The 25,493-nt window shown below is 47.0% G+C and overlaps 1 protein-coding gene across 3 annotated transcripts in view; it reads right to left on the reverse strand.

The window, feature by feature from the left end:
• LOC137658264 (CDAN1-interacting nuclease 1-like) overlaps positions 1 to 25,493 on the reverse strand; it is a 230,164-nt gene that overhangs the window by 84,691 nt on the left and 119,980 nt on the right. For all 3 annotated transcript variants that reach the window (XM_068392936.1, XM_068392937.1, XM_068392935.1), the window contains exons 2-3: positions 24,724 to 24,843; positions 6,302 to 6,412 (exon numbers count right to left, since the gene is read on the reverse strand). In XM_068392936.1, coding sequence (XP_068249037.1) covers positions 6,302 to 6,412; positions 24,724 to 24,815 — 203 coding nt within the window. In that variant the 5' untranslated portion in view covers positions 24,816 to 24,843. The remainder of the gene's footprint in view (positions 1 to 6,301; positions 6,413 to 24,723; positions 24,844 to 25,493) is intronic.

Consider the following 25,493-nt stretch of genomic DNA (forward strand, 5'->3'; position numbering starts at 1 on the left):
TATCTCTGTCACACCGTTGGCCCCTACAAAAAGGACATAAGGTGTGTGGATCTGTTTCGACCGCCAACATATAAGTGCCACAAGGGCGGTCAGGTAAGCCGGGACACTTCCGCATCGCAGAGGCCAACTTCCAAACACTCTGTCAAAAAGAAAAAGCAAACAAAGATTAATGGCTGTTAGTGTAGGCGAAAGTGATAAGGGACACGTCCGTCTAGCACCCGAGCCGATAGCAAAGTGAGCTCAGCACAGGTGTGTGTGAGGGGGGGGGGGGTAGTATACTACCCCTCCCTACCCCCCGCTAACTAGCGGTGGGGTAGTAAACCCTCGTTAAAATTCTAATGGCTCGTCATTTCAGCTATGCCGAAAGTAATTACCCATATTAAATAGCGTGGTTTGTATTTCAGTTACGGAACAATTCTGTATTAAAAACTATTGATGAGTCGGTCTTATGTGCACTGATAGAGGTGCATCCTTTATCAGCAAGGAATGGCAAGATTTTCTAAATATTAAGGGTATAGCATGTAGTAAAACCACTTCTTATAATCCAGAAGGTAATGGACAAGTTAAAAGATTCAATGGCATAATTTGGAAGGCAATTACCATGAATTTAAAATCAAGGAGTCTGCCTGTGAAGTGTTGGCAATCAATGTTGCCAGATGCCCTACACTCAATTCGCTCACTCTTATCAACAACTACGAATGCTACTCCACATGAGAGATTGCTAAACTATAGCCGCCGCTCTTCTGCTGGAGCTTCTATACCATCTTGGTTATGTGAACCAGGACCAGTACTCCTAAAACGGCATGTTCGCAATTCTAAAAATTATCTGTCAGTAGATGAAGTAGAGCTATTGCAGGCTAATCATAATTATGCACATGTCAAGTACGTACACAAATGGAAGGGAGGCTACTGTCTCAATCAAGCCTTTATCTCCAGCTGAATCTCCTTTATCTGTTGAACAGTCATTTCCTGATCCTGCTGAACAGCCAAAAGAATCCTCCAGAGGGTTAAATAACCTTGAACCATCACCTATCCATAATGATGAACTGCCTGTTCCTACCTTAAGGAGATCAGGTTGTATTACCTGGCCAGTTGGGAGGCTTAATTTGTAATGTGTTCTATGCCTATTGTGATTTTGAGTTTTATATGTTAGATTAATATTATGCAAATAATTGGATTATTGAATATGGAATAAGTATTACATTTTAGAAGGGGAAGAATGTCATAAAAGTAGCTACTAAATTATATACAAGTAACCATCCTATTACTGTGTCTGTTGGTAACAGTGCTTTTGTTTACACTCGGAATTCAAAATATGTGAATAGCCCTAGCCTTTAACTGTGCTATTAATCAGATACTACTAAATAATGTTATTCAACAGGTAATAACTATTATTAATTACATTGTAAACTATTAAACTCTCATACTGTTAAACATATTACTATCATATTTGTATATCAACTATTAATGAATTAGGCTTAACCTTATGACTAATTGTTATGGTTGCCAACATACTTAACCCTTTTACCCCCAAAGGACGTACTGGTACGTTTCACAAAAGCCATCCCTTTACCCCCATGGACGTACCGGTACGTCCATGCAAAAAAATGCTATAAAAATTTATTTTTTCATATTTTTGATATTTTTTAAGAAATTTCAGGCATTTTCCAAGAGAATGAGACCAACCTGACCTCTCTATGACAAAAATTAAGGCTGTTAGAGCAATTTAAAGAAAATATGCTGCAAAATGTGCTGGGGAAAAAATAACCCCTTGGGGGTTAAGGGTTGGAAATTTCCAAAGAGCCTGGGGGTAAAAGGGTTAACTTCTGTACATGAAGTATTATTATCATTATTTGATTATGCGTCATTATTATTATACAATTATATTTATATCTTATTTATTATTACAGGTTGCACCTGGTTAAGGAATTTAGATCAATAAAGTCTAGATGTAGGTCAATGGTTTAATTATCACAATTATCAAATCAACTTTCATATCAGTAGTGTACAAATGAAGTCTTGTGGTCTTACCACATGCCTGACCATGTATGCTGTCTCCATCTTGAATAAAGTTTGTCTGACAAACTTGTTTAAGGCTGTGAGATCAATGACTGGTCTCCAGTCTCCAGATGCATTTTTACAAAACAAAGTCAACTGAAGAAGCCTAGAGACCTGTCCAGAACCTCTTGGAGAGCACCCTTTTCTGACATGGTCTCAGATCCCTTTGTGTAAGAGCTTGATGGGACTGGATCTCGGGTCAGTGGAGGGAGAGATTGTATGAACAAGACACAATACCCTGAACGGATCACAGAGACCGTCCAGTGCTCAGCCCCAAACTGCAGCCACCCCTGCCAGCAGCTTTGCTGACATCCCCCCACAGGTAGGCAGATAGAAGGATTGCCCAAACTAGCTGGTGCAGCCTCAGCTGGTACCTCTATTTTCCTTACCTCCTCGGAAGGACTTGGGCCCTTTGCGATCTTTATCGCAAAGGGTTGTCGTCATAGCTCTACTTGTCAGCGCTTTTGTCTGAGGCTGCTTCTTTTGTGGTGGCGGAGCATGATAGGGCCTTGATGTGAGGGCCCTATGATCAAGGCCCTATGTGGAAGGGTCTTGATTAACTTTCTCCATCTCTCTGCCATCTGCTCGACATCTTCTGGTTCACACAAAGAACTCTCTTTGAAAGTGGAATTCCCAAGCCTCGTAACCACGGCTTGTGGGACCTGCTGATGGAACCTTTCTGTTATGGAGTCCTGACGCTTAAGAATGGTGTTGTCCCACAGGTTAATCACCTGGTGGGAATGGAACTCAATTGTCCTATTACCAGACAATATAAAGGTCTCTATCTACTTCCTGGTGGACTCTCCCTGGAACAGTTTTCAATCTTAATCAGGTAACCCACTGATCCCAACCAAAGGTCTAGCCACGAAGTTGCCTGAATGGCATACTTCGCGACTTTCTTACTGATAATCTCTGAAGCTGAGAACGAGACGGAGAATCCAGACAGTTTCTTGAAGGGAACTCCTCTGGTTAATGCCTCTACAGAGTGGTCCAGAGGCAGGACTGGAAGAGGCTCGGTGGACACCTCGTAATACCTCCTCTACTGCACAAAAGGTGGCAGGAGGAATTTCAAGGAAAAGCCTGAATGGAAAGCACTGGAAGAGCAAGTGATCTGTGACAGTGCCTTCCTCCAGGCACTCTTCAACACCTTGGACCAGGGCAAAGATGTACTGGCCCCTGGAGGTCTCTGAGTGCCATAGACGAGGTCTAAGACCGTGTCTTTGTCATCTTGGGGCGCTGCCAATGGATCAGACAAGCCGTTGATGGCCTTAATGCAATCAAAGGCCTGCAAGAAGGCTAGCAGCTAAGGAGGAGATAATTGTCCTCGAAATCAAGATAGTGATTCATCTTCAAGCTTTTACCCACAGGAGCCCGGGATGAGTCGGAGTTGTCACGATAGGCTGCTGCAGAAACGTCTCTTGGTGACATCCTGGCTAAAGGAGAGGAGCTCTTAATGATATCTCTTGATGAGGTCCAAAAGCACTTGCCGAGGACTTCGGGATGGTCTTAAGAGTCCTTTGCCTCCTTACAAGGAGGGGGTACTCCCCAAGAAGAGAAGGCTTGGAAACTATCTCCTTCCTGGAAGGATGTTGTTCCTCTCTTGAAAAAGGAATCATGTCTGGCTGAGTGGTCATCTTCGGGGTTAGACGGAGCTCTGAAGGAATCACCTCGATGGGAAAGAGGCGGAAAGATTCTGTCAGTAAGACCTCCTTATCCTCCCGAAGGGGAGTCGGCCTTAACTTCCTCCTTTTACAAGCCAGTCGTACCAGTGTCAAATGCACCAGTGGAAGGTTTTCCGACCTACCTGGATCCCAAGCTCCCCGTTTCCTCTTAAGAGGGGCAAAGGAAATCTCCGAAGAAGGTCTGGCAAATGCTGACCCTTCGGATCTCTGTCTGGGGTCAGACAGGCCTAGAGGATCCTGGGAGGTTAGTTGATGTTTCCAGGGGAATCCTTGTTGCTAGCCATGGACTGCAACTGAGGGAGGACCCCTGTGATGACCTGACGCACTGCCTTGACCACTGTGTCGAACCAAGCGGGCTCCTTCTTGGATAGCGAGCTGGCCGGAGGATCCTTTGGAGGGCTCGGAGCCTTGGGTTTGGCAACCTGAAGAGGAGGGATGTTAGATCTCCTATCTAGTACATCTGGCACCACCATGACAGCTAGACCCTTAGAAGAGCATTGATCACTAGTAGTGGAGGGATGTTGGGGCTTCGACAGTTCTCTCTTTAATAGGAATGGAACCGGCTGTCCACCATGCAGGGGTTCCCTGGTTGCTGGCACCTAGTTACCATATCTAGACAATGTAAACTCCTCTTGAAGGAATGGGGACCACCGACGATGTGCGTTGATCGCCGAAGGGGGATGATCTAGAACAGGCCTGGAAGGAGAAAGAGTTGTATACTCACTTCGTGATGATCCTTCCCTGGCGATCAGCACTTACGTGCCAGCAGAATGATGAGGTGCTGATGAGCGGCAAGAAGTTGGCGACTGCTGAGTTAGCGAACGGCAAACTGGCGAACGCCAATGAGGTGGTGAATGATGAGCTCTGGGAGAATCCTGAGGCTCTGGCAAGCAAAAAGCACGAGCCAGATGGTAGCGAGATTGACGCTGGCAATCTTTCGAGGGGTGAAAGTCACGAGGTGACGAGTGACGATAACGAGCAGCAAGGTGATGGTCAGGAGGTGATGAGTGACGATCGTCTGAAGACGAGTGACGAGAGCTCAAAGACACAGAACGAAGGTTCTTAACAGGAACAAGTGTTTCCTCATAATTATTGCAGCATTAGGAGGTTTGTGTTTAGAAGACGTCTCCTTACCCCAGAGGGAGGAGATAGTCCAGCGCGGCAAGGAGTACTGAGCTCTGAAGATTGATGTACTCCTGAGGGGGGGCGAGTGCCATCTTCACTATCAGCAGAGTCAGCAGGCAAAGGCAAAGGGGGAGATCCCTCTGCATATAAAGTGGCAGACACTCTAGAGTCGCAGTCGCCAGGGACAGCACTCATCGGTGATGGCTCCACCTCCGAGTAAGTTGGTGTCTGCTTCCTTACCGCACTCAGATGAAGGAGCTTCAACAGTTCTACATTCCATGTGGGACCAGCCATCACAGCGATGACCAGACATGCAAAATATCTGAAGAAGAACAAGTTCTGCCTGAGTGGATGGGTAGAAATGCCGCTCCAGAGGAAGCAGTTCTGTCCCTTGCTCCTCAAGGCTGACCTGGAGTTAAAAGCTCTGCGCTTCTACTTGACCTTTTCCCAAGGAAAATTGATCGAGCCGGAGCTTCGAGAAGAGATCGGGGGGTCAATGAAGAAGTCTGAAACTTCTTCAACTTCGAGGAATACCTGGAAGGCTAAGAATTTCTCTTGGACTTCTTCTTGCGCCTACGCCCAAATCTCTCCTACTGGGAGGCAGATCACTCCCGAAATTCAGAACAGGTGTTGTCCTGATTACAAAGCCAGCCTCTACAAGGTGGACACAGGTGGTGCGGGTTTGTTTCTTAAGAGGGCATAAAGATACCGCAGGTGCGGCACTCAGGTCCAGAACAGGTGCGTATGAGGCTGGTAAGGAAGAAACACAAGCAGTCTGAAAAGAAAAGCTTAATTATAAAGACAATGGCAAGTCAAAATAGGCAATGGAGTAAGAGAGCGACAATGTCCGTTCTCTACCAAGCCAAAAGCAAAGTGAGCGGGGTAGCCGGCTAACCCACTGCCCCATGCCTCGCTAAAAGTCTTATGGCTTGTCTTGCAGCTTCGCCGAAAGTAATATCCCTATAAGTAGCGAGGGTTTATATTATGTGACGGAACAAAAGAGATTTGGTCTGTACATTAGAGACAAGAACCGTTAATTACTAAATTGGAAAAGAATCATGACTAAAACCATAAAAAAGCTAGACAGATAATTATTGGTCCAAATTAAAGTTACAAAAGTAAACTAATAGTTGAAGCTTCTAATAATATACACCTTCAAAATCCCTGTTTGTCAAACTTCAGTTTATTTCTATTTATCAAATCCTCTCCTATTCATCAGTAACCAATAGACTTTATTACATCAATTCAAGGATATATGTACTAAATCGCTAATTTCTTTACCAAGACAAATAATTTACTTTAGCAAGGATCCATCATAAGGATATGCCGATGAACAGGTTTGGTTTAAACCTAAATATTCAAGCCAATGCATCACTCTTACATAGTACACACAAAGCATAAACTTGAAATGAAAGAATAAACAATCAATGTCGTACCTTTCATAAATCTCACTGGCTTTTTCAGGGGCGCTTATACGATGATAGGTTTTCTTGACTTTTCTTCGTACCTCTTGAATGTAAATGTTATTTAAGGTATCTTCTTTAATTCTGAAATGGAAATAATGTATCTAAAGTATCTAATGTTTTTATTAATCCACATATCTTATTAATGCATATCACTGTATGTTTCAGAGATCACTATTATTCTCATTAATCAGCAAATTGAATGAAATGAACATGCAACATGTAAAGAACTTTGTTGAAGCAAAACTGATACCCATAAATGAAAGAAGCAGAGAATTAAAAAGAAAAACTCATTAGAATATAGTATCAAGAAAAGGAAAAAATTAATACTTGAAATTCTTGATCTCAGGCAATCAGTATAATCTACAAAATAGAAACAAAATCTTAGAATATATCTTAGGCCTTTTAAATACAAACCTCCCTACTCTACATTAATTATGACTAAACACTCATACAAAACAAATATGAAAGGCCATTAATGTGCAAATGAAACTTTTACAAAAGAGAAGTCCATATGAGAAAAAAAGAGAAGAAAATATCACAAATAATTTTGGGTTAAAAATCCCGCAAAAAGAAAATTGGATAACGGTAACCCAAGATTATATATAAAAGTGATCCAGAACTGGACTCACGTCAATTGTCATTCAACGTAACGTATTTTCGAAAGGGGATGCAGATATCGTGTAATTTTCTCAGATGTATTTCCATAGCTGTCCAGGGTGCAACTCGCATAGTATATCTAGTCTAGAAAATTTCAATGATATTTTCATTGCTCATTCAATACTAACATCAAAGAGAGACTCCATTTTTATTGTATTTTTAAGATAAAATACACAACTTCCTCATTCAGAAGTCTATTGAAAATCTTGTTTATTTTCAAGCCTTTGACTTGGCGTGGAGCAACTATCATCATGGCATTTACACTCTCTATCAAAAAAGTAAAACAAAAGCTAAATGTCTCTACAACTACGGACTATTAAATGGAGATGACGTCTATAAACTTATGGTACTTTGAATTTAGAGAAAATTGGGTTCTCACGACACATTGTAACAAAACTTACAAAGAAATTAAAGGATAAGTTATAATTATTATTATTATTATCATCAACATTATTATTACAGTATTACTATTATTATTGTTATTACAGGCTAAGCTACAACCCGAGTTAGAAAAGCAGGATGGTATACGACCAAGGGCTCCGACATGGAAAAATAGCCCAGAGAGGAAAGGAAACAAGGAAAAAACTAAAAGAGAAGTAATGAACAATCAAAATAAAATATTAAAAGAACAATAGCAATATTAAAATAGATCTTTCATATATAAACTATAAAAAATAAAAAAAAAATAAAAAAAAGAGAGTAAGAGAAATATGACACATTCGTAGATAGTTTGTGTTTTTTCTAATGATACAAACCTTAGCTATTTATTTAGGGGTATTACTTTCTGCGAAGCTGAAATGACGAGCCCTTAAAAATTAGCGAGAGTTAACTACCCATACTGCTAGTTAGCGGGGGAAGGGGTTTAGGATTCTACCGCTCCCACTCACACACCGGTGATTTAGCTCACTTTGCTTGGAGGTAGGACTTCAAAGGGGATAGGGCTGGCGGGGCAAGTTTGTATAAATAGCTAAGGCTTGTATCGTTAGGAAAAATAAAAATTATCTACGAATTTGTCATTTGTTCCATAACTGGAATACAAACCTACGCTTTTTATTTAGGGGTGAATCACCCATTAGAAAGGGTGTACGTCCCTGCCAATCTGGCTTTCGACTTTACCCGGGGGCTCCTTATCCGAGTACAGTATGTAAGTACTCAAAATTAGGAGTTTCTGCGCCTCGCTTAAACCTTGCTACACAGAGTTCACGGCCTACACAAACTGTGTGTTGAGATATATAGAAGTGTGACTTTCTAAGTAAAGTTATTCCGAGTCTTTTTGTAGGAAAAACTGTTGTAACCAAGACTTTCCCAATACCACCTCGCCAGGGTATGGGGACGCAACAGTATTAGCTTAATACTAGGTACACAAGGGAGCATGGTTTACCTGCAGTGGTTTGAGGTCAGCTTATGCAGAGAACACAGGATGCTGCTTTCACCAAGAGAGGGGAAGATGAAGAAAAGAATAAGAGCCAATCAAACCTTTTCATTCACGCAGACTAAAACCAGGTAACAGGGCCCTCAACCTTCTGCTACTTGTCCAATAAGGAGATTGAGGTATACAACCAGCCGTTGCGCAGCCACCACAGGACCGATAGAGATCGTATCGAGTTCCTGTGAGTCACGTCTTGCAGGAGAAAGGTTGTGAAAGTCACCTGGAGCATTTACACCCTTCCTTGTAGAACCTGCCTCACAGAGTAATCACCCTACCGCTAATTTGTGGGGTGTAGGAGCGGTAGCCAACTACCACGCTCACACACATACAACTGTTTTGTATCGTCACTTTTTCTTGCAGGCAGGACTTATAGGGGGAGAGGTGATGGCAGCCCAGTTTGTATAAATAGCTAAAGGTTTGTATCATTAAAAAAATAGGAATTAATTTCAATTGTGTCATTTGTTCAGACACTAATACAAACCCTCGCTATTTATAGGGATTGATTCACCCGTTAGGAGGGTGGAAGTCCAAAACAACTGGCTGGCAGGTAAGCACTCTGAACACAACACGGAGAAATACCGCACCTCGCTAAATAATTCGTGCAAGGCATGGTTTGCAGCCTGAGCAATCTGTGTGATTGTGTGATACAGTACTAGCTGTGTGACTAGTCCATGTAAGAATTCTCAGTAACGTAGGAATCTTAGAATCAATCATAGACGTTACCCAATCCCACCCTCGCCAGGGCGTATGGGGATGTAAGAAGTATATCTCTCTATAACAGGTTACACAAGGGAATGATTGTATCTGTAGACAGCGGAGGCTATTTTTGCAGAGTACTGTAAGTGCTGTTAACCAACAGCATGGAAGATGAAAGAAAGAAAGAGGCAGTCATTCTTTGTCATTCATCCCAGACTTAACCATGCTAAGCCCTGCACTTTCCCATCTGCTACTTGTCCATCAAGGAGCCTGAGGTGTTTAAACCATTTTTTATGTAACCACCACAGGGTCAATGGAGAGCGTGTCCATGTTTCTGTGGGTTACGTATAGCAGGAAGAGGGCAGTGAAGGTCATTAGACACTTCTACACACCCAGTGACAAGGCCTGCGTCACAGAATAGTTTTTCATTAAATGCTAGGGAGTACTCCTGCCCCTAACGGTATGAGCTCGCGGTCTCCTTTATGAGAAGGATCAGGAATCAATGGTCGGTCCATGACCTTGCGAATCCAAGTCAAGAACGTGTTCTTCGTGATTCTTCTCTTGACCTTCCCCGAGCTGACAACGAGTACTGTCATTTGGGGGTGAGCTGCTGAAGTTCCCTTGTGGTAACACCTCCAGTTTCTTCCTGGCATAGTAGCCGTTGATCTGGATCATTGATCATGCTACGACGGACTCCCAATCCGAAGGGCACAATTTTGGGATCCGTGCTTCCACAAACGAAGTCGAGTATTACCTGGCCCATCGCCGAATGAGAGAGGTTGAGGATGGCCCATGAGGTTTGCCGACTCTCTTGGCCAAAGCCAACACGAGCGGGAGGCCTGTCATCGAGGTCAGGTGAAGATCTGCTGCTTGAAGTCCTGGGTGGAAGGGGTACAATTTGGGGACCAAAGGACACAAACCCTGCCCTGTGGATGAGGTCCCCTTTCCGACTGAGGGCAGGTAGGTTTAAAACTCCGTATGAAGAGGGGTAATGCTGACGTAGAGGAAAGGTTAATTCCTTTCGGTCTGAAGGCAAGGTTCAAGGACTAGCGCAGGCATTTCCTCGCTGAGACCGAGAGAAGCTTTCCTACCAAAGGTAAACAAAGAACTCCGCTACTGTATTGCTGGAATAGTGGCATCGAGGGGAGAGATACTCCTTCCATGATACCAACTGCAGTACAGTTCACTTGACTGGGTATACCAAAGCTGAAGGTCTATGCAGGTATCCAGACATCCTCTTCACAACTTGGTGCAGAAAGGACTCTCAGAGAGAAGGAGTTGGATAGTCTCCATGCATGAAGTCGTAGCAAAGATACGGCTTTGTGAAATGTTTACATGTGGCTGTTAGAGTAGATCGTGCCAAAGAGGGAGTTCTCTCAGGATCTCCGTTGGGAGTTGCAGATGAGTCAGCTGGGCATCACAAGTCTGCTGGGCAAGACGCGTCTGATGGTCAAGATGAGACTGCCGATGACAAGGCCTGCTCCCGAAGAGCAAGGGTGGGGAAAGGATGAATCCAATTCCGGCAGGATCTCTCGGGATCACTGTCAAGAGTTGTAGACGGTCAGCTTGGCGTGACAAGTCTGCTGGGCAAGACGAGTCTGATGGGCAATGCGAGTCTTCTAGCGAGATAAGACTGCTGACGACAAGGTCTGCTTTGAAGAGCAATGGCGGGGAATGGATGAATCCAATTCCCGGCTGAGGAGTTCCCTGAAGGGAAGACCAAACAGGTGATGTGAGTCTTTCTTGTGGACGGGAACATGTGACCACCATCTGCTGCCACTTTGGGCGATTCTTTCGCAAGCAGTTAGATTGCTGAACAGTGGCTAGTGAAGGGACTCTCCCTTGGAAGGGGAGTGGATGAATCCAGCGAAGGGAAGACCAACAGATGAAGGCAGCCTTTCCCGTGGACGGGGAAAAAATTGACCAAGATCTGCTGCCCCAGTCGCCTATTCTTACCGCAAGTAGGATGATTGCAGACCAGTGGTAGTTCGAGGGTCTCTCTTTCGGAAGGGAGAGTTCTAACACTTGACTGTACTGTTTCCCATCAACAAAATCTAGCTCAAGTTGAAGGTTGACATCAGGTGTTGCCTGAGAAACATAGCTGAAGTTTGAATCTGAGTTCTCTCCCCGAAAGGGGGTTACCCTTTGTCCATTAGGAGGGCTGCCCTCGTCTGTAAGAGATTCCAATAACAGTACCGTTTTGACTCTGACCAGAGCCCGGAGGCAGATTGGTACAGCATGTGGGCCCCAATCTTCTTTGATACATCTGAAGGGAGCACCAAATCCGGGGAAGGGCCGAGGAAGTCGACTCCTCACCAGATATTCTCGTTATGTATCCTGATGCAGGTATGAAGGGCAGAGGAGAGGATCCAAGGAATCAGCCAAAGACTCATGACCGAAATTCGACAAGTTCTCGAACTTGAGGAGAGAAGAAAAACATTATGTTCACAAGATTCATTCCAAAACATCGGAGAGGCGGCAGAGGCGGGTGGTCGGAGGACTTCTGTTGCGGAAACAGCTGTGAAGAATTATGTTTTACCTACCTGAAGCCGGCAAATAGGTGCGAGTGCATGTGCAACTAAAGCATGTCTTATCAATGAAGACGACGGCTTATAAGGTAATCATATACAGTACCATAAAGTGACACAAGGAAAGATTTAGCGAGCGGAAGTTGTGACTCCGTCCCTGAGGCACATGGCACGTCAGCCCCATAGTAGTAAAAAGAGTAGTACTAGTAGTGTCGTGGTGCAAAGAAAACGTTGCTGAATGCTGACGAGGACTGGAGAGTCGATGAAGAAGGCTGCCAACCATAGAAAGATGAAAAACATCGGGTACTGAAAACACTGTACATTAATTGTGTGAAATAACAAGTTCTAAGAGGCGAGTGGGGTATTAAGCGCCAAGGTTAACACATGTGCATTACCCCGCCCTTTGATGGAGAGTGCTTGGGTTAGGTTCCAAGAAGGGAATGCTAAACTCCCTCAACAGCATGTGGGAAGCACTGCCGAAGTGGCGGAACTCAAAGAGACCGGAGGATGACGATCTGTGTTGTCTCGATGAGGATACTCTCCGATGATCAGAGAAGGAAAGCCTCACAAGCAAAAAGAAGTACTGTAGCTTCTTCGGAGGCCGATGGCAAATCTACCTGCTAGCCAAAAGAACAGTTCGTCACAGAGAGCAACTTTACCCCAAAAGGAAATTTAGCGAGAAAGGAAGTGTGACACTGAATAGTGGTCACAACCAGAGGGTGTGACAAGCTGCCTGCAGAAGTAGAAGAAGAATGGAACCGAGCCGCAGCTGGTTTGAAGTGCGGGCGATCATAAGAGATGGAAGTGGTTGCTGGGACACCAGCCACCGGGAAAAGATGACTAATGGTGAGCTGGCGAGCTGACAAATGGGGATCATGAGGTGACGAGAGACAATCACACTCTGATGAATGATGATCCCAAGTAGGCGAGTGATGAACCCAAGTTAACAGCGATCATCAGCGATTGCAAGCTAAAGGATGATCATGGGCGATCGTTAGCTGACGGTGTAGCTGCAGTAGGGCTGGTGGGCGATACATGTCATACTGGAAGAGACCAGTCTGCTGGGCAATGCGTGTCACGCTGGAAAAGAAGAGACTGCAAGACAAGATGTGTCTGCTGGCGAGACAAGTCTTGCTAGAGAGACGAGTCTGCTGGTTGACGAGGTCTGCTCCCGAAGAAGAAGGGCGGGGAAAGGACGAATCCAATTCCCGCTGTAGGAATCCCTTGAAGGTGAGACCAAGCAGGTGAAGGAAGTCTCTCGCGTGGATGGGAAAAGGCAACCAACATCGGCTGTCCCTGTTGGCAATTTTCCCCGCAAGCGGGAAGATTGCTGAACAGTGGCTGGTTGAGGGACTCTCCCTCGGAAGGGAAAGTTTCACCTAGAGGCGAGCCTCTGGGCAGCACTCTCTGCTTTTCCTCAAAGAGCTCTAGCTCAAATTGAAGGTTGACATCCAGCGTTGCCTGATCTCAAAGCCGAAGCTAGTTTTCTGGGTTCCCCATGAAGGGGTTACCCCAAGAACTCCAAGGAGTTCCAATCAGCAACTGCTCCGGAGAATCCCGATCCCGTGTACGGGAAAGGCCCTCATCAACCACAGGCTCAGGTGAAAAGGAGTGTGACTAGGTAAGATCAACTTCCCCAGGAACAGGAACAACCGACTTCGCACTCCTTACGTCGGCTGACTTAGCCAGTACAGTACGGCATTGCTAGAGCTGAGGAAAGACAGAAAGAATGAAAGAAAAAAACACCAAACGGGAGGACAACCTAATCCGCGGATCGGAAAGGTGTCCCCCGAGAGGTACAGGAACGCTAACTGTGCACTCCCTTTTGTGGCTGCCATCACCGAATGAAGGAATGCGTGTCGTTAGTGCTGTATAAAAACGTTATTAAAATACATTAATTCAAACAAGTTAATAGCTAATGAAAGGCACCTCGGGAGAATATCCTAACGTGCGGGTTCACGAAAGGGAAAGGAACAAGCTAAAGACTAAGCACTCCCTCCGCCGGCTCCCATTGCAGAATGGAGTGCAGCGCAGTTAAGTGTTGTAGAAAGCTAAATTAAAACAGTGTTATTCAAAATGAATCAGCTTGTTGTAGAAAGTTGAATCAAAACAGGTCTATTCAAAATTAATTAGCTGAAGAAAAATCACTAGAGAGAACAATCTAACCCACAGACGGGAAAGAAGTTCCCCGAGAGGCACAAGAAACATGCTTCAAACTATGTACTCCCTCTGTCGACTGACAATTTAGAGCGAAGAAGAGCGGTGTAGTCACCAAAAAGGAACAAGACCAAAGTCAAGCTTTGGGTAGGCAGCAAGCAGTCTTCCCTCTGATGAACTCGCAGGGAGCGAGCGAGCGACGACAGCATCCGAACGGAGAAAGAGTATTCACACTAGGACTTCTCCACTGCATCAGAGGACGGGTCAGTGTACTCTAAGAAACGGGGGAGGCCCCCCGCTTACTGGCTGTCTGGCCTCAAAGGGGTAGAGGCCATAAGAATAGGTTTCTCCGACCTCGGGGATTACCACAGTACACTGACAGCAACGCTCAAGCTGTAATGATAAATGACAAATTCGGAGATAATTTGTATTTTTCCTGACCATACAAACCTTAGTTATTTACATAGGGTATTACTTTCGGCGTAGCTGAATAACGAGACATTAGATTTTTAACGAGGGTTAACTACCCTCTCGATAGTTAGCGAGGGGGTAGGGGAGGGGTAGCTAACTACCCTCTCGATAGTTAGCGAGGGGGTAGGGGAGGGGTAGCTAGCTACCCCTCCCCCCTCACACACTGATTCACTTCGCTTAGAGGTAGGACTTCACGGGGGACAGGGCTGGCGGGCAAATATGTGTAAATAGCTAAGGTTTGTATGGTTAGGAAAAATACAAATTATCTCCGAATTTGTCATTTGTTCCGTAACCGAAATACAAACCACGCTATTTACATAGGGTGACTTAACCCTTAGGTAGGGTGGAGAGTCCCAGCCTTACTGGCTTTGGCTTTTGCCCGGGGACTCAGAATCCGAGTGAGTAGCACTCGAGAAAAGGAGTCCCTGAACCTCGCAAATTCCTTGCTCCGCAAGGAACATGCGGCCTACATAAGCTTGTGTGTGAAGGAATGAAGTGTGACTCGTCCTAGGAAGTTAACCTGAGGTCCTTTAGATGGAATTCTAGGCTAGGACGTTCCCAATACCACCTCGTCAGGGTATGGGGGACGCGACAATACAGTATTATATCAGTACAGATGCTCCCCTACTTACGAACATTCGAGTTACGAACAACGGTACATACGAACACAAATTGAAGGAAGTCCAAACATGTTCGTAAACATCCGTAGATTTCATTTCAAGTTAAATTCTCTCTCTCTCTCTCTCTCTCTCTCTCTCTCTCTCTCTCTCTCTCTCTCTCTCTCTCTCTCTCCGTATTTTGATTTTTAATGCAGTTAAATCTCCATATTTCTTTGAAAATTATTAAAAAAAATTTTATATCCTTATTCGATGTTTCAATTAAGGGAATAGTAACGGATCGGAAGAAAACCACTTGATTTGCCTCTCGCCTTCCGTCAGAAGAAATATAACGTCATCAGACTTTTGGCATTTTTTTTTTATTTCTTAACATATTAGAAATATCTTCAAGATGAATATTACATCAGCGCCAATATGTTACAGAAAATCAGTTTCCCTACAGTTCTTATTATTAGGTATCATGCGAAATCGTTGTAGCTCTTTCTGTGTGTGTGTGCTCGCTCTGTCAATCGCATATGGGTAGTTAATTCTAAAGCTTCATACAGTATTCAATTTTTCGTTCAATATTAAGCCTTCATATTTCATTAGACATTATTGTGTTTAATTATGGTTTATTAAAGCACGTTCATATTTTTTTTTTTATTGAGCATTTCAATAATCAACAATTACTTTTGATTTACTTTTGGTTGGGAGATCAGCTGATCTCAAGGTGACGCTGCAGTATTACGATTATGCGCACATATAGTACGAATAACACTGATTTATATAATTTTCTTGATATTCGAAATCTCTTCATAGTGAATATTACAACAGCGCTAATATATTATAGGGTATCACATTTTCCATACAGTTCGTTGATAGACCTTATTATTAGTTATAAACGGAATACGCAACCCCCCCTCTCTCTCTCTCTCTCTCTCTCTCTCTCTCTCTCTCTCTCTCTCTCTCTCTCTCTCTCTCTCTCTCTCTCTCTCTCTCTCTCTCTCTGTATTTTGATTTTTAATGCAGTTAAGTCTTCATATTTCTTTGAAAAATATTAAAAAATTCTTTATATCCTTATTCGATGTTTCGATTATGGGAATAGTAACGGATCGGAAGAAAATCACTTGCTTTGCCTCTCGCCTTCCGCCAGAAGAAATATAACATCAGACTTTTTTTTTCTTAACTTTACGGTAAGTTGTACTGTACTAATCTCATAACTAATGATACAGACCACTAAAACACTTGATATCGTTACTCGGTGTTTCGATTATGAGAATTCTGTAATAAGATTACTCGGCAACATAATGAAAGGAAATCATTCGGTTTGTCAGCGCTCTTCCGCCAAATACATGACGTCACAAGATACGTGACGTATACTCTACAAAGAATGATTCCGTCGGTCAAAATTGAAATAAAACAATTCAGTAAACTAACCTTCTGCATTTTATTTAACAATACCAAAACAACCATGAAGCAGTTAAATGCACAGTACTGTTACATACAGTAAATACAGTACGGTACAAGTCAGCTGATTTGATAAGCGTGAAAAGGTAAACGTTACAGTACAGTACATAATGCAAATGGCCGCTTGTTTACGTAAGTTTCTAGCAAAAAAATTGGGTAATGGAACAATAAAATATCTTTCAGTACATTTATTTAAAAAGGAATTAATGTACAGTACTGTACTAAATGTACAGTACACTATATTTACTACGATTTTACTTAAAGTCAGCTGATTCAGAAATGCAGTGCATATGTATGGCCGATTGTTTGTGCAAGTTTCCATTATGTAGTGTGCAGTACAGGATAATAAAACAACATACTGTACTGAACTTTACAGTATTATACAGACTACTGTAATATGATAAAGTAAAATATTTGTAATAACCTATTTTATATGAAATGGGGCTATTTGTTGACTTCTACTGCTGAAAATCGTAGATATCTGAGTTAGGTTACGCTTACTCCAGACCAAAATTTAACACTAACGACTTACGAACAATACGACTTACGAACAGACTCTCGGTCCCTATTGTGTTCGTAAGTTGGGGACTGTCTGTACTAAGAACACAAGGAAGCATGGTTTACCTGCAGTGGTTTGAGGTCAGCTATGCAGAGAACCAGGATGCTGCTTTCCCCAAGAGAGGGGAGGATGAAGAAAAGAGTAAGGGCCAGACATACTTTTTCATTCATGCAGTCTAAAACCGGGTAACAATGCCCTCAACCTTCTGCTACCTGTCCATTAGGGAGCCTGAGGTTAGACCAGCTGTTGTGCAGCCACCACAGGGCCGATAGAGAAAGTATCGAGGCTCCTGTGGGTCACGTCCTGCAAGTAGTGGGCTGTGAAGGTCGTTTGACGCTTCCAGACCCCAGCTTGTAGCACCTGCGTCACAGAGAAGTTTCTCTTGAATGCCAGGGATGTTGCGATGCCTCTGACATCGTGTGCTCTAGGGCAACGTGACGGAGGAGGGTCTGGATTTAGGGCATGATGGATGACCATTCGAATCCAAGCTGAGATGGTATTCTTGGTGACCCTCCTCTTCGTCCTTCCTGTGCTCACAAACAGAGCTTGCACGTGAGGACGAACTGCAGCTGTTCTTTTAAGATAACGCCTCAGACTCCTTACTGGGCATAGTAGGAGATGGTCTGGGTCATCTGTTACAGAACGAAGACTCGAAATCCTGAAGGAGTCGAACCGTGGGTCCGGAACTCCAGGATTTTGAGACTTAGCAACAAACTCAGGGACGAACCTGAACGTTACCTCCCCCATCCCCTTGAATGGGCGACGACGTACGAGAGACCATGACGTTCACTGACACGTTTGGCTGAAGCCAGAGCGAGCAGGAACACCGTCTTCCAAGTCAGGTGACGATCAGAAGCTTGGCGTAATGGTTCGAACGGAGGTCTCTTAAGAGCCCTGAGAACCCGAACCACGTTCCATGGAGGAGGTCTCACTTCCGACTGAGGGCAGGTAAGTTCGTAGCTTCGTATGAGCAAAGAAAGTTCCAGCGAGGAAGAAATGTCTATTCCTTTCAGCCTGAAGGCCAGGCTTAAGGCTGAGCGATAGCCTTTCACCGCCGAGACCGAAAGGCGCATTTCCTTCCGCAGATATACAAGAAACTCCGCTATTGCTGGAATAGTGGCATCGAGGGGAGAGATACCCCTCCCATGACACTAACCACAGAAGACTCTCCACTTCGCCTCGTAGACCCCTGCAGATGACTTTCGCAGGTGTCGAAACATCCTCTCCGCAACTTGTTGCGAAAAGCCTCTCTCTGTGAGGAGATGCTGGATAGTCTCCAGGCGTGAAGTCGAAGCAATGCTACGGCTTTGTGGAAGATGTTGCAGTGTGGTTGCCTGAATAGCTCGTGTCGTGAGGGGAGTTCTCTCGGGAGTTCCGTCAGGAGCCGCAGAAGGTCCAGGAACCACTCTGCATGATGCCATAGCGGAGCTATTAAGGTCATTGACAGGTTGACCGATAGTCTGGTCTTGTTGAGCACCCTTCTCATCAGACAGAACGGTGGGAAGGCGTAGACGTTGATGTTGTCCCACCGTTGTTGGGAGGCATCTTGCCAGAGTGCCTTGGGGTCCGGGACTGGGGAGCAGTACAGCGGCAGCTTGAAGTTCAAGGCTGTCGCGAACAGGTCCACTGTCGGGGAACCCCACAAAGTCAGGACTTTGTTGGCTACTAGACGATCCAAAGACCACTCGGTACTCACTATCTGCGAAGCTCTGCTCAGACTGTCAGCGAGCACATTCCTTTTGCCCGGAATGAAGCGAGCTGATAGTGGTATCTCTATTGCAATATGGGATAACTGTTGTGAAAAGGTACCTCCCTGCTTGTTGATATAAGCCACTACTGTGGTGTTGTCGCTCATCACCACCACAGAGTGACCCGCCAGGGTCTGTTGGAACTGTTGAAGGGCCAGATATACGGCCTTCATTTCTAGCAGATTGATGTGGAGGTACTTTTCTGATTCTGACCATAGGCCTGATATCCTGTGGTTCAGAACGTGGGCCCCGCCCCCCCCCCCCCCCCCCCTTCCTTTGACGTGTCCAAGAACAGCATCAAATCCGGGGGGGAGGACGAGAAGATCCACTCCCATTCGAAGGTTTCCGTCGGTCAACCACCAATGCAGGTCCGTCCGTTCCGCAGGCCCCATAGGGACCAGAATGTCCGGGGAATCGTAGCCTTGATTCCACCAGGACTTGAGCCGCCATTGCAGGGATCTCATCCTGAGGCGGCCGTTTAGAACTAGACGGGCCAAGGAGGACAGGTGACCTAGGAGACGTAACCAAGATTGGGCTGGAAGCTCTTCTCGTCTGAGGAAAGGCTCTGCGACTCTCCTCAGCCTTGCTATCTTGTCGTCTGATGGAAAGGCTTTGTGGAGATTGGTGTCCAATATCATGCCTAGATATACCAGTCGAGATGAAAGCAGAGAAGACTTCTCGAGATTTACCATGATCCCTAGATCTTGGCAAAGTCCCAGAAGCTTGTCTCGGTCTCGAAGAAGGGTCGACTACGAGTCTGCCAGCATCAGCCAGTCGTCCAGATAGCGAAGGAGACGGATGCCGATCCCGTGTGCCCATGAAGATATCAGGGTGAACACTCTGGTGAACACCTGTGGTGCTGTGGAGAGACCGAAACACAGCACCTTGAACTGGTAGATCTTGTTGTCTAGGCTGAATCTCAAGTACTTCCTGGAAGATGGATGGATTGGGATCTGTAATTACGCGTCCTTTAGATCCAGTGTGCACATGAAGTCTTGCGGTCTCACTGCAAGTCTGACCGTCTCTGCTGTCTCCATGCTGAACGAAGTTTGTTTGACAAACTTGTTCAGGGCTGAGAGGTCGATGACGGGTCTCCAGCCTCCAGACGCCTTCTTTACAAGAAAGAGTCGACTGAAGAAGCCTGAGGAGCCATTGACGACCTCTTGGAGAGCAACCTTCTTGAGCATGGTCTCGACTTCTGCCCGAAGGGCTAGCCCCTTTGCCGATCCCATGGCATAGGAGCTCAACGACACTGGATTCGCTGTCAGGGGAGGTAGAGATGTTATGAAAGGGACGCGATATCCTTGGCTGATCACGGAGATCGTCCAGGAATCGGCCCCGAGTTACTGCCACCTGAACGCGCAACTTTGCAGGCATCCCCCCACTGGTGGACATGCAGGGGGATTGCCAATCCTAGCGTTTGCGGCCTCGGCCGCTCCCTCTAGGATTCTTGCCTCCCCTGGAGGACTTTCCGCCCTTCCTGTCTTTGACCGGAAAGGGCTGCTGTTTGGACACCTTTGCCTTTGCTACCGGAGCCGGTTTCGATGTCCTAGACTGACGAGGCTGTTGTTATTGAGGTGCTGGAGACTTGTAGGGTCTGGATGTAAGAGCCCTTTGGAGGAGAGAATCGTGTTTCGATTTCCTCCGCCTCTCAACTGTCCGTTCCACATCCTTGGGCTCAAACAGGCCCTTTCCAAGGATGGAAGAGTGTCTGAGCTTGCAGACATCCACGGCTGGGACTTTCTTGTGGAACCTCTCGGTCACCGCATCACGACGCTTCAAGATCGAGTTTGCCCACAAGTTCGAAACTTGGTGAGCTAGAAACTCAATGGTGCGCGTGCCTGAGAGGAGGAAAGTCTCCATGGCCTTCCTGGTGCTCTCCTTGGACAAGTCCTCGGATCGCAACAGGATGCCAAGAGACCCCAGCCAGACATCCAGCCACGAAGTGGCCTGCATGGCACACTTTGCGACTTTCTCCTGGCCCAAGATCTCTGTAGCCGAGAATGTCACCTGCCGGGCGGAGAGTTTCTCAAGAGAAATTCCCCTGGAAAGCTCTTCCACAGAATGGTGGAGAGGAAGAGCTAAACAAGACTCCCCCATGATCTCAAAGTACCTCCTCTGTTGTACACGAGGAGGTGGGAGGAGTTTGTTACCGGCAGAGTTTGGAGAGCCGGCTATCAACCTTGTCTATGGCGGTCTTCACCCCCTGGGACCAGGGCAGAGCCGCACTGGCCTTCGGAGGTTTTTGAGTGCTGTAGACTTGGTCCAGGACCGTATCCTTGCCTTCGCGAGGGGCGGTCTCCGGATCCTCGAACCTGTTGAGTTGCCTCATCAGATTCAGGACCTGCCAGAAGGCATGCTCCGACTCATGCAGCTCTCCTCCTTGTGGACTGGCAGCAAAGTCTCCTGGGCCCAGCTGCTCTACTTGGGGGGACACGTGGACGTTCTCCTGGGGTCTTGCTGGCTCTGGTCGAATCCGGGATGAAGACTTTGGGACGGTCTTCGAGTCCTTGGGCTCCCTCCTAGGAGAGATACAGGACTCCAGTAAAGAAGTCTGAGGGCTCCTCTCTGCCCCCACACGAGACGATTCTCCTACTCGAGGTGGGGTTCCTCCCATTGGTGCCGTGGGAGAATGTCTCACCTCGCTGGATTCTCCTGAGGACGGAAAGGCTTCGTCCACAGGAGAAGGAGAAAACGTCTGAGAGGGGGAAGGGGCCTACCTGACGGACTTCTTGGGAGCCAGTTTAACCCTAGGAGAAGTTACCACGAAGTCTACTCCTCTCCTTCTCTTCAGCGGAGACAAGGCTGCCGTTGGTTTGAGGCCCAGATCAGCGAGGGCCGGCTTAACAGCCTAGACGACTGCTTTGATCAGGGACCCAAACCAAGGCTGACGGCTGACAGACGCAGTGTCAGCGACTCCCGCTGGAGGGAAGGGGATCGGGCGATCCTTAGGAGTAGACACCACAGGGCCTGCCTGAAAAGAAGAAGAAGAGTGTTGCCTAGACCTCTCTGAAGATTCTTCCTCCTCCTGCAAGTGCGCTGTTCTGCGCTTACGGGGTGGAGATCGTGAAGACGATGATCTGGAAGTACACGCTCCAGAAGACTTGCAAGGTTGCCCGTGCAGCGAAACCCGGCTGGAATCGCGGTCAAGATCGCGCTGGCGCTCGCGCGATGGTAGAATTGCGGGTTCGCGCGCGGGCGAACGTTGGTGCACATGCACGCGGGCGCGCGGAGATGAAAGCGTGGGCGCGCGTGGGCGAGGGTGCGCGGGCGAGTGGGCGCGCAGTGAAAGTGCGCGTGGGTGCGTGGGTGCGTAGGTGAGGGTGCACGCGGTTGTAAGGGTGAGCGCTGGCGGCCGGGAGAACGACGGCGGGCAGGGGAGCGATGGCGCGTTGGCGAGCGATGGCGCGGTGGCGAGCGATGGCGAGTTGGCGAGCGATGGCGCGTAGGGCGAGAAGGCGACTGACTGCGCACAGGCGAGTTAGCGCGTGGGCGCAAAGGAGACCTTCGGCAATCTGAAGTATGGGCGCGCAGGCGCGTTGGAGAGTGCATGCGCCCAGGCGAAGGATCGCACCGGCGCGCAGGAGAACGCGGGCACGCAGGAGAACGCTGGCGCGCAGGAGATCGTTGGCGCGCAGTTGCGTGGTCAGGAGATATCAGCTGGGGTACAGGACCTGAAGGTGTAGTGGCGCGCAAGGGCGAACGCTCGTGGGCGTGCACAGGAGACTTCTCATGGGCGTGCGCGCGCAGAAACTCGTACCAGTCTAGAAGTGCGCACAGGTGAGTGCCTGCGATGGCGCGCAGGCGATGGCTGGCGCGTGGGCGAGTTCTGAGGGCGCGCATGAGATCGTCGGCGGGGAGGCGAAGGAATAATCTCCTTGCCTGCGCCCAGATCCGGAGATCGTGGGCGCGCGGGCGAACGTTGGCGCGCATCAGGAACAGGTCGCGCAGATGTGCGCTGGCGAGTAGGCGATCGTGGGCGCTCAGGAGAACGTGTGGCCGCGCAAGACGCGCATCAGGAACAGGGCTCGGAGATGTGTGCTGGCGAGCAGGAAAGTGCTGGCGCACAGGAGATCCCTGACGAGCAGGAGAGCGCTGGCGCGCAGGTGAGCGCTGGCGCGCAGGTGAGCGCTGGCGCGCAGGTGAGCACTGGCGCGCAGGTGAGGCTGAGCGCTGGCGCGCAGGTGAGCGCTGGCGAGCAGGAGATCTACGGCGAGATGACTCAGCTACAGGAGATCGCTGGCGAGTAGAGTCCGAAGATATCTGGTCCACAGCTACAGCAGGAGGGCGCTTGCGCGCTACTGCGCACGAGCGCGCAGGAGATCGTAGGCACGCAGGCAAAACCTGGCACTTAAGGGACTTACTCACATTGTGAGATAAGCCCTTTTGCCCCGAAGGGACCGGTGCCCGTTGGAAAACGGGGTGCGTTGGCGCCCACTGCGCATCTGCGTCCAGGAACGGAGAAGGAAGACTAGCAGGTCTGGCAGGCGTAGGAAATCGCGAACGATCAGCTGAGAGGTCTAGCGATGTAGCTGCAACGGTCTGCTCACGTCGAGGAGGATCCTCTGCGGGGGACGTCGAAGGCGATGAACCAAAGAGGCACCTCCTAACTCCCTTGTAAGGAAAAGGAAGGCCTCTACGGCGAAGAGGAGGGCGAGCCTTACGGCGAAGATGACCTCGAGGGGCAGCAACACCATCGTCGGTCCTCCGAAGAGGAGTCTCTGTCAATGAACTCCCCCGAGGGAGAGAATCAACCGCAGGAGAGACCGTTGGACCCAGCTCCTCCTTCGAAGGATGTTCGGAGGGGGGAACCGAGCCTTCAGCAACATCCGCAACAGCAGCAGGGGTTTGACCCGACCCGTCGGAAGCCTCTGCCACAACAACTTCGACAACAGACAGAGGATCTACCTCTGCTATTACCGGCGACTGTTTGACAGCTGCACCCAACTGGATCAGGTCAAACAGGGTTTCCCTGGAGGGCGAGACCTTAAGCCCCAAGGAAGCCCAAAGCTGCAAAAGATCATTGTTAGCAACAGAGTCATCAATATCAATATCCTCCCCCAGAGGAGGAGGAGGAGCTGCCTCGCTATGGGAGGCAACTCCCTCTCCCGAACCCCGAGGTTGGTCAACAAAAGAAAGGCCTACGCTACCACTCGACGGCCTCTCACGAGAGAATGATTGAGTGGGAGCTTCGGAGGAGGTTCGGGCAACGCAAGAAGAGTCCTTGGAACCTTCCTTCTTCAAGGAAGCCCTTGAAGGAGAAAGGTCACGCTTAGACTTCTTCTTACGTCGCCGGGAAAACCTCCCCCACTGGGAGGTAGACCACTCCCTACACTCACTACAAGTTTTATCCCTATCACACCGTTGACCTCTGCAGTACGGACACAAGGTGTGGGGGTCCGTCTCGACCGCCGACATGAACGTCCCACAAGGGCGGTCGGGTAGTCCAGGGCACTTCTGCATGATAGAGAGAGGCCAACTTCCAAACACACGAGCTGTAAGAAAAAGCAAAAAAATTAAGGCTGTCAAAAATGCGAGGGTGAGACAGACAGGTCTGATCATCACCCGAGCCAAAAGTGAAGTGAATCAGTTCACCGGTGTGTGAGGGGGGAGGGGTAGCTAGCTACCCCTCCCCTACCCCCTCACTAACTAGCGAGAGGGTAGTTAACCCTCGTTAAAAATCTAATGGCTCGTCATTTAGCTACGCCGAAAGTAATACCCTATGTAAATAGCGTGGTTTGTATTTCGGTTACGGAACAAAGGAAAATTTATATATATAAAAACATAAGTAAAAAGAAAAAAAGCATGAGAAAAGTCAAAGGCCAGTTAAAAAAAAAAAAGTTGGGATGGAAGAGACTAACGTCTACTCTACCCGAGGCAAAAGTAAAAAGTGATAATACAACACAGGTGTGTGAGCGGGGTAACTGGCTACCCCTCCTACACTCCCGCTAACTAGCGGTATGGTGATTACAACTAACTAAAAGTCTTATGGCTAGACATCCAGCTTCGCTGAAAGTATAATCCCTATAAATAGCGAGGGTTTGTATTCATGTCAGAACAAAAAGTAATGGAAACTGTACTTACTCTGGAAAATGTTTGACTAAGAATGGGATCACATCATCAACTTTATTTTTCTGTATAAAATCTACAATCTCACAATACTTTTTCATCTTCATCTTTGGTTGTTTACAGATAACAAGATGCCTGAAAAAGAAAAAAAACAATTAGCCCAATGAGACACATTGTAATAACTTACTTGAGCTTATACATTTTGGAGTTGTAACAACATACAGCACAACAAATCTTGAAAAATGACAAATTCGTAGATAACTTGTATATTTCCTAACGATACTAACCTTTACCTATTTATTAGGGGTGTTACTTTTGGCAAAGCTGAAAGGACAAGCCATTGAAATTTAGCGAAGGTTAACTACTCATTCTGCTAGTTAGCGGGGGTTGGCGGGGTAGCTTGCTACCGCTTCCACACCTGTGATTTAACTCGCTTTGCTTGGAGGTAGGTCTTCAAGGGGAAAAGGGGTGGTGGGTAAGTTTGTATAAATAGTTAAAGGTTTGTATTGTTAGGAAAAATACAAATGATCTACAAATTTTTCATTTGTTCCATAACTGGAATACAAACCTACCCTATTTATTAGGGGTGACTCACCCATTAGAAGGGTGGATGTCCCTGCCAATCTGGCTTTTTGGCTACCCGGGGCTCCTTATTTTGAATAGGTTTGTACCAAAAATAATGAGTCTGTGTACCTTGCTAAACCTACGCAAGCTATGTGTTGAGATATTTAATAATGTGACTGACCAGGTAAAAGTTATTCTAAGTCTTTTTAGGAAAAACTGTT

The sequence above is a fragment of the Palaemon carinicauda genome, chromosome 19, assembly GCF_036898095.1.
Source record: "Palaemon carinicauda isolate YSFRI2023 chromosome 19, ASM3689809v2, whole genome shotgun sequence".
Classification (NCBI taxonomy): Eukaryota; Metazoa; Arthropoda; class Malacostraca; order Decapoda; family Palaemonidae; genus Palaemon; species Palaemon carinicauda.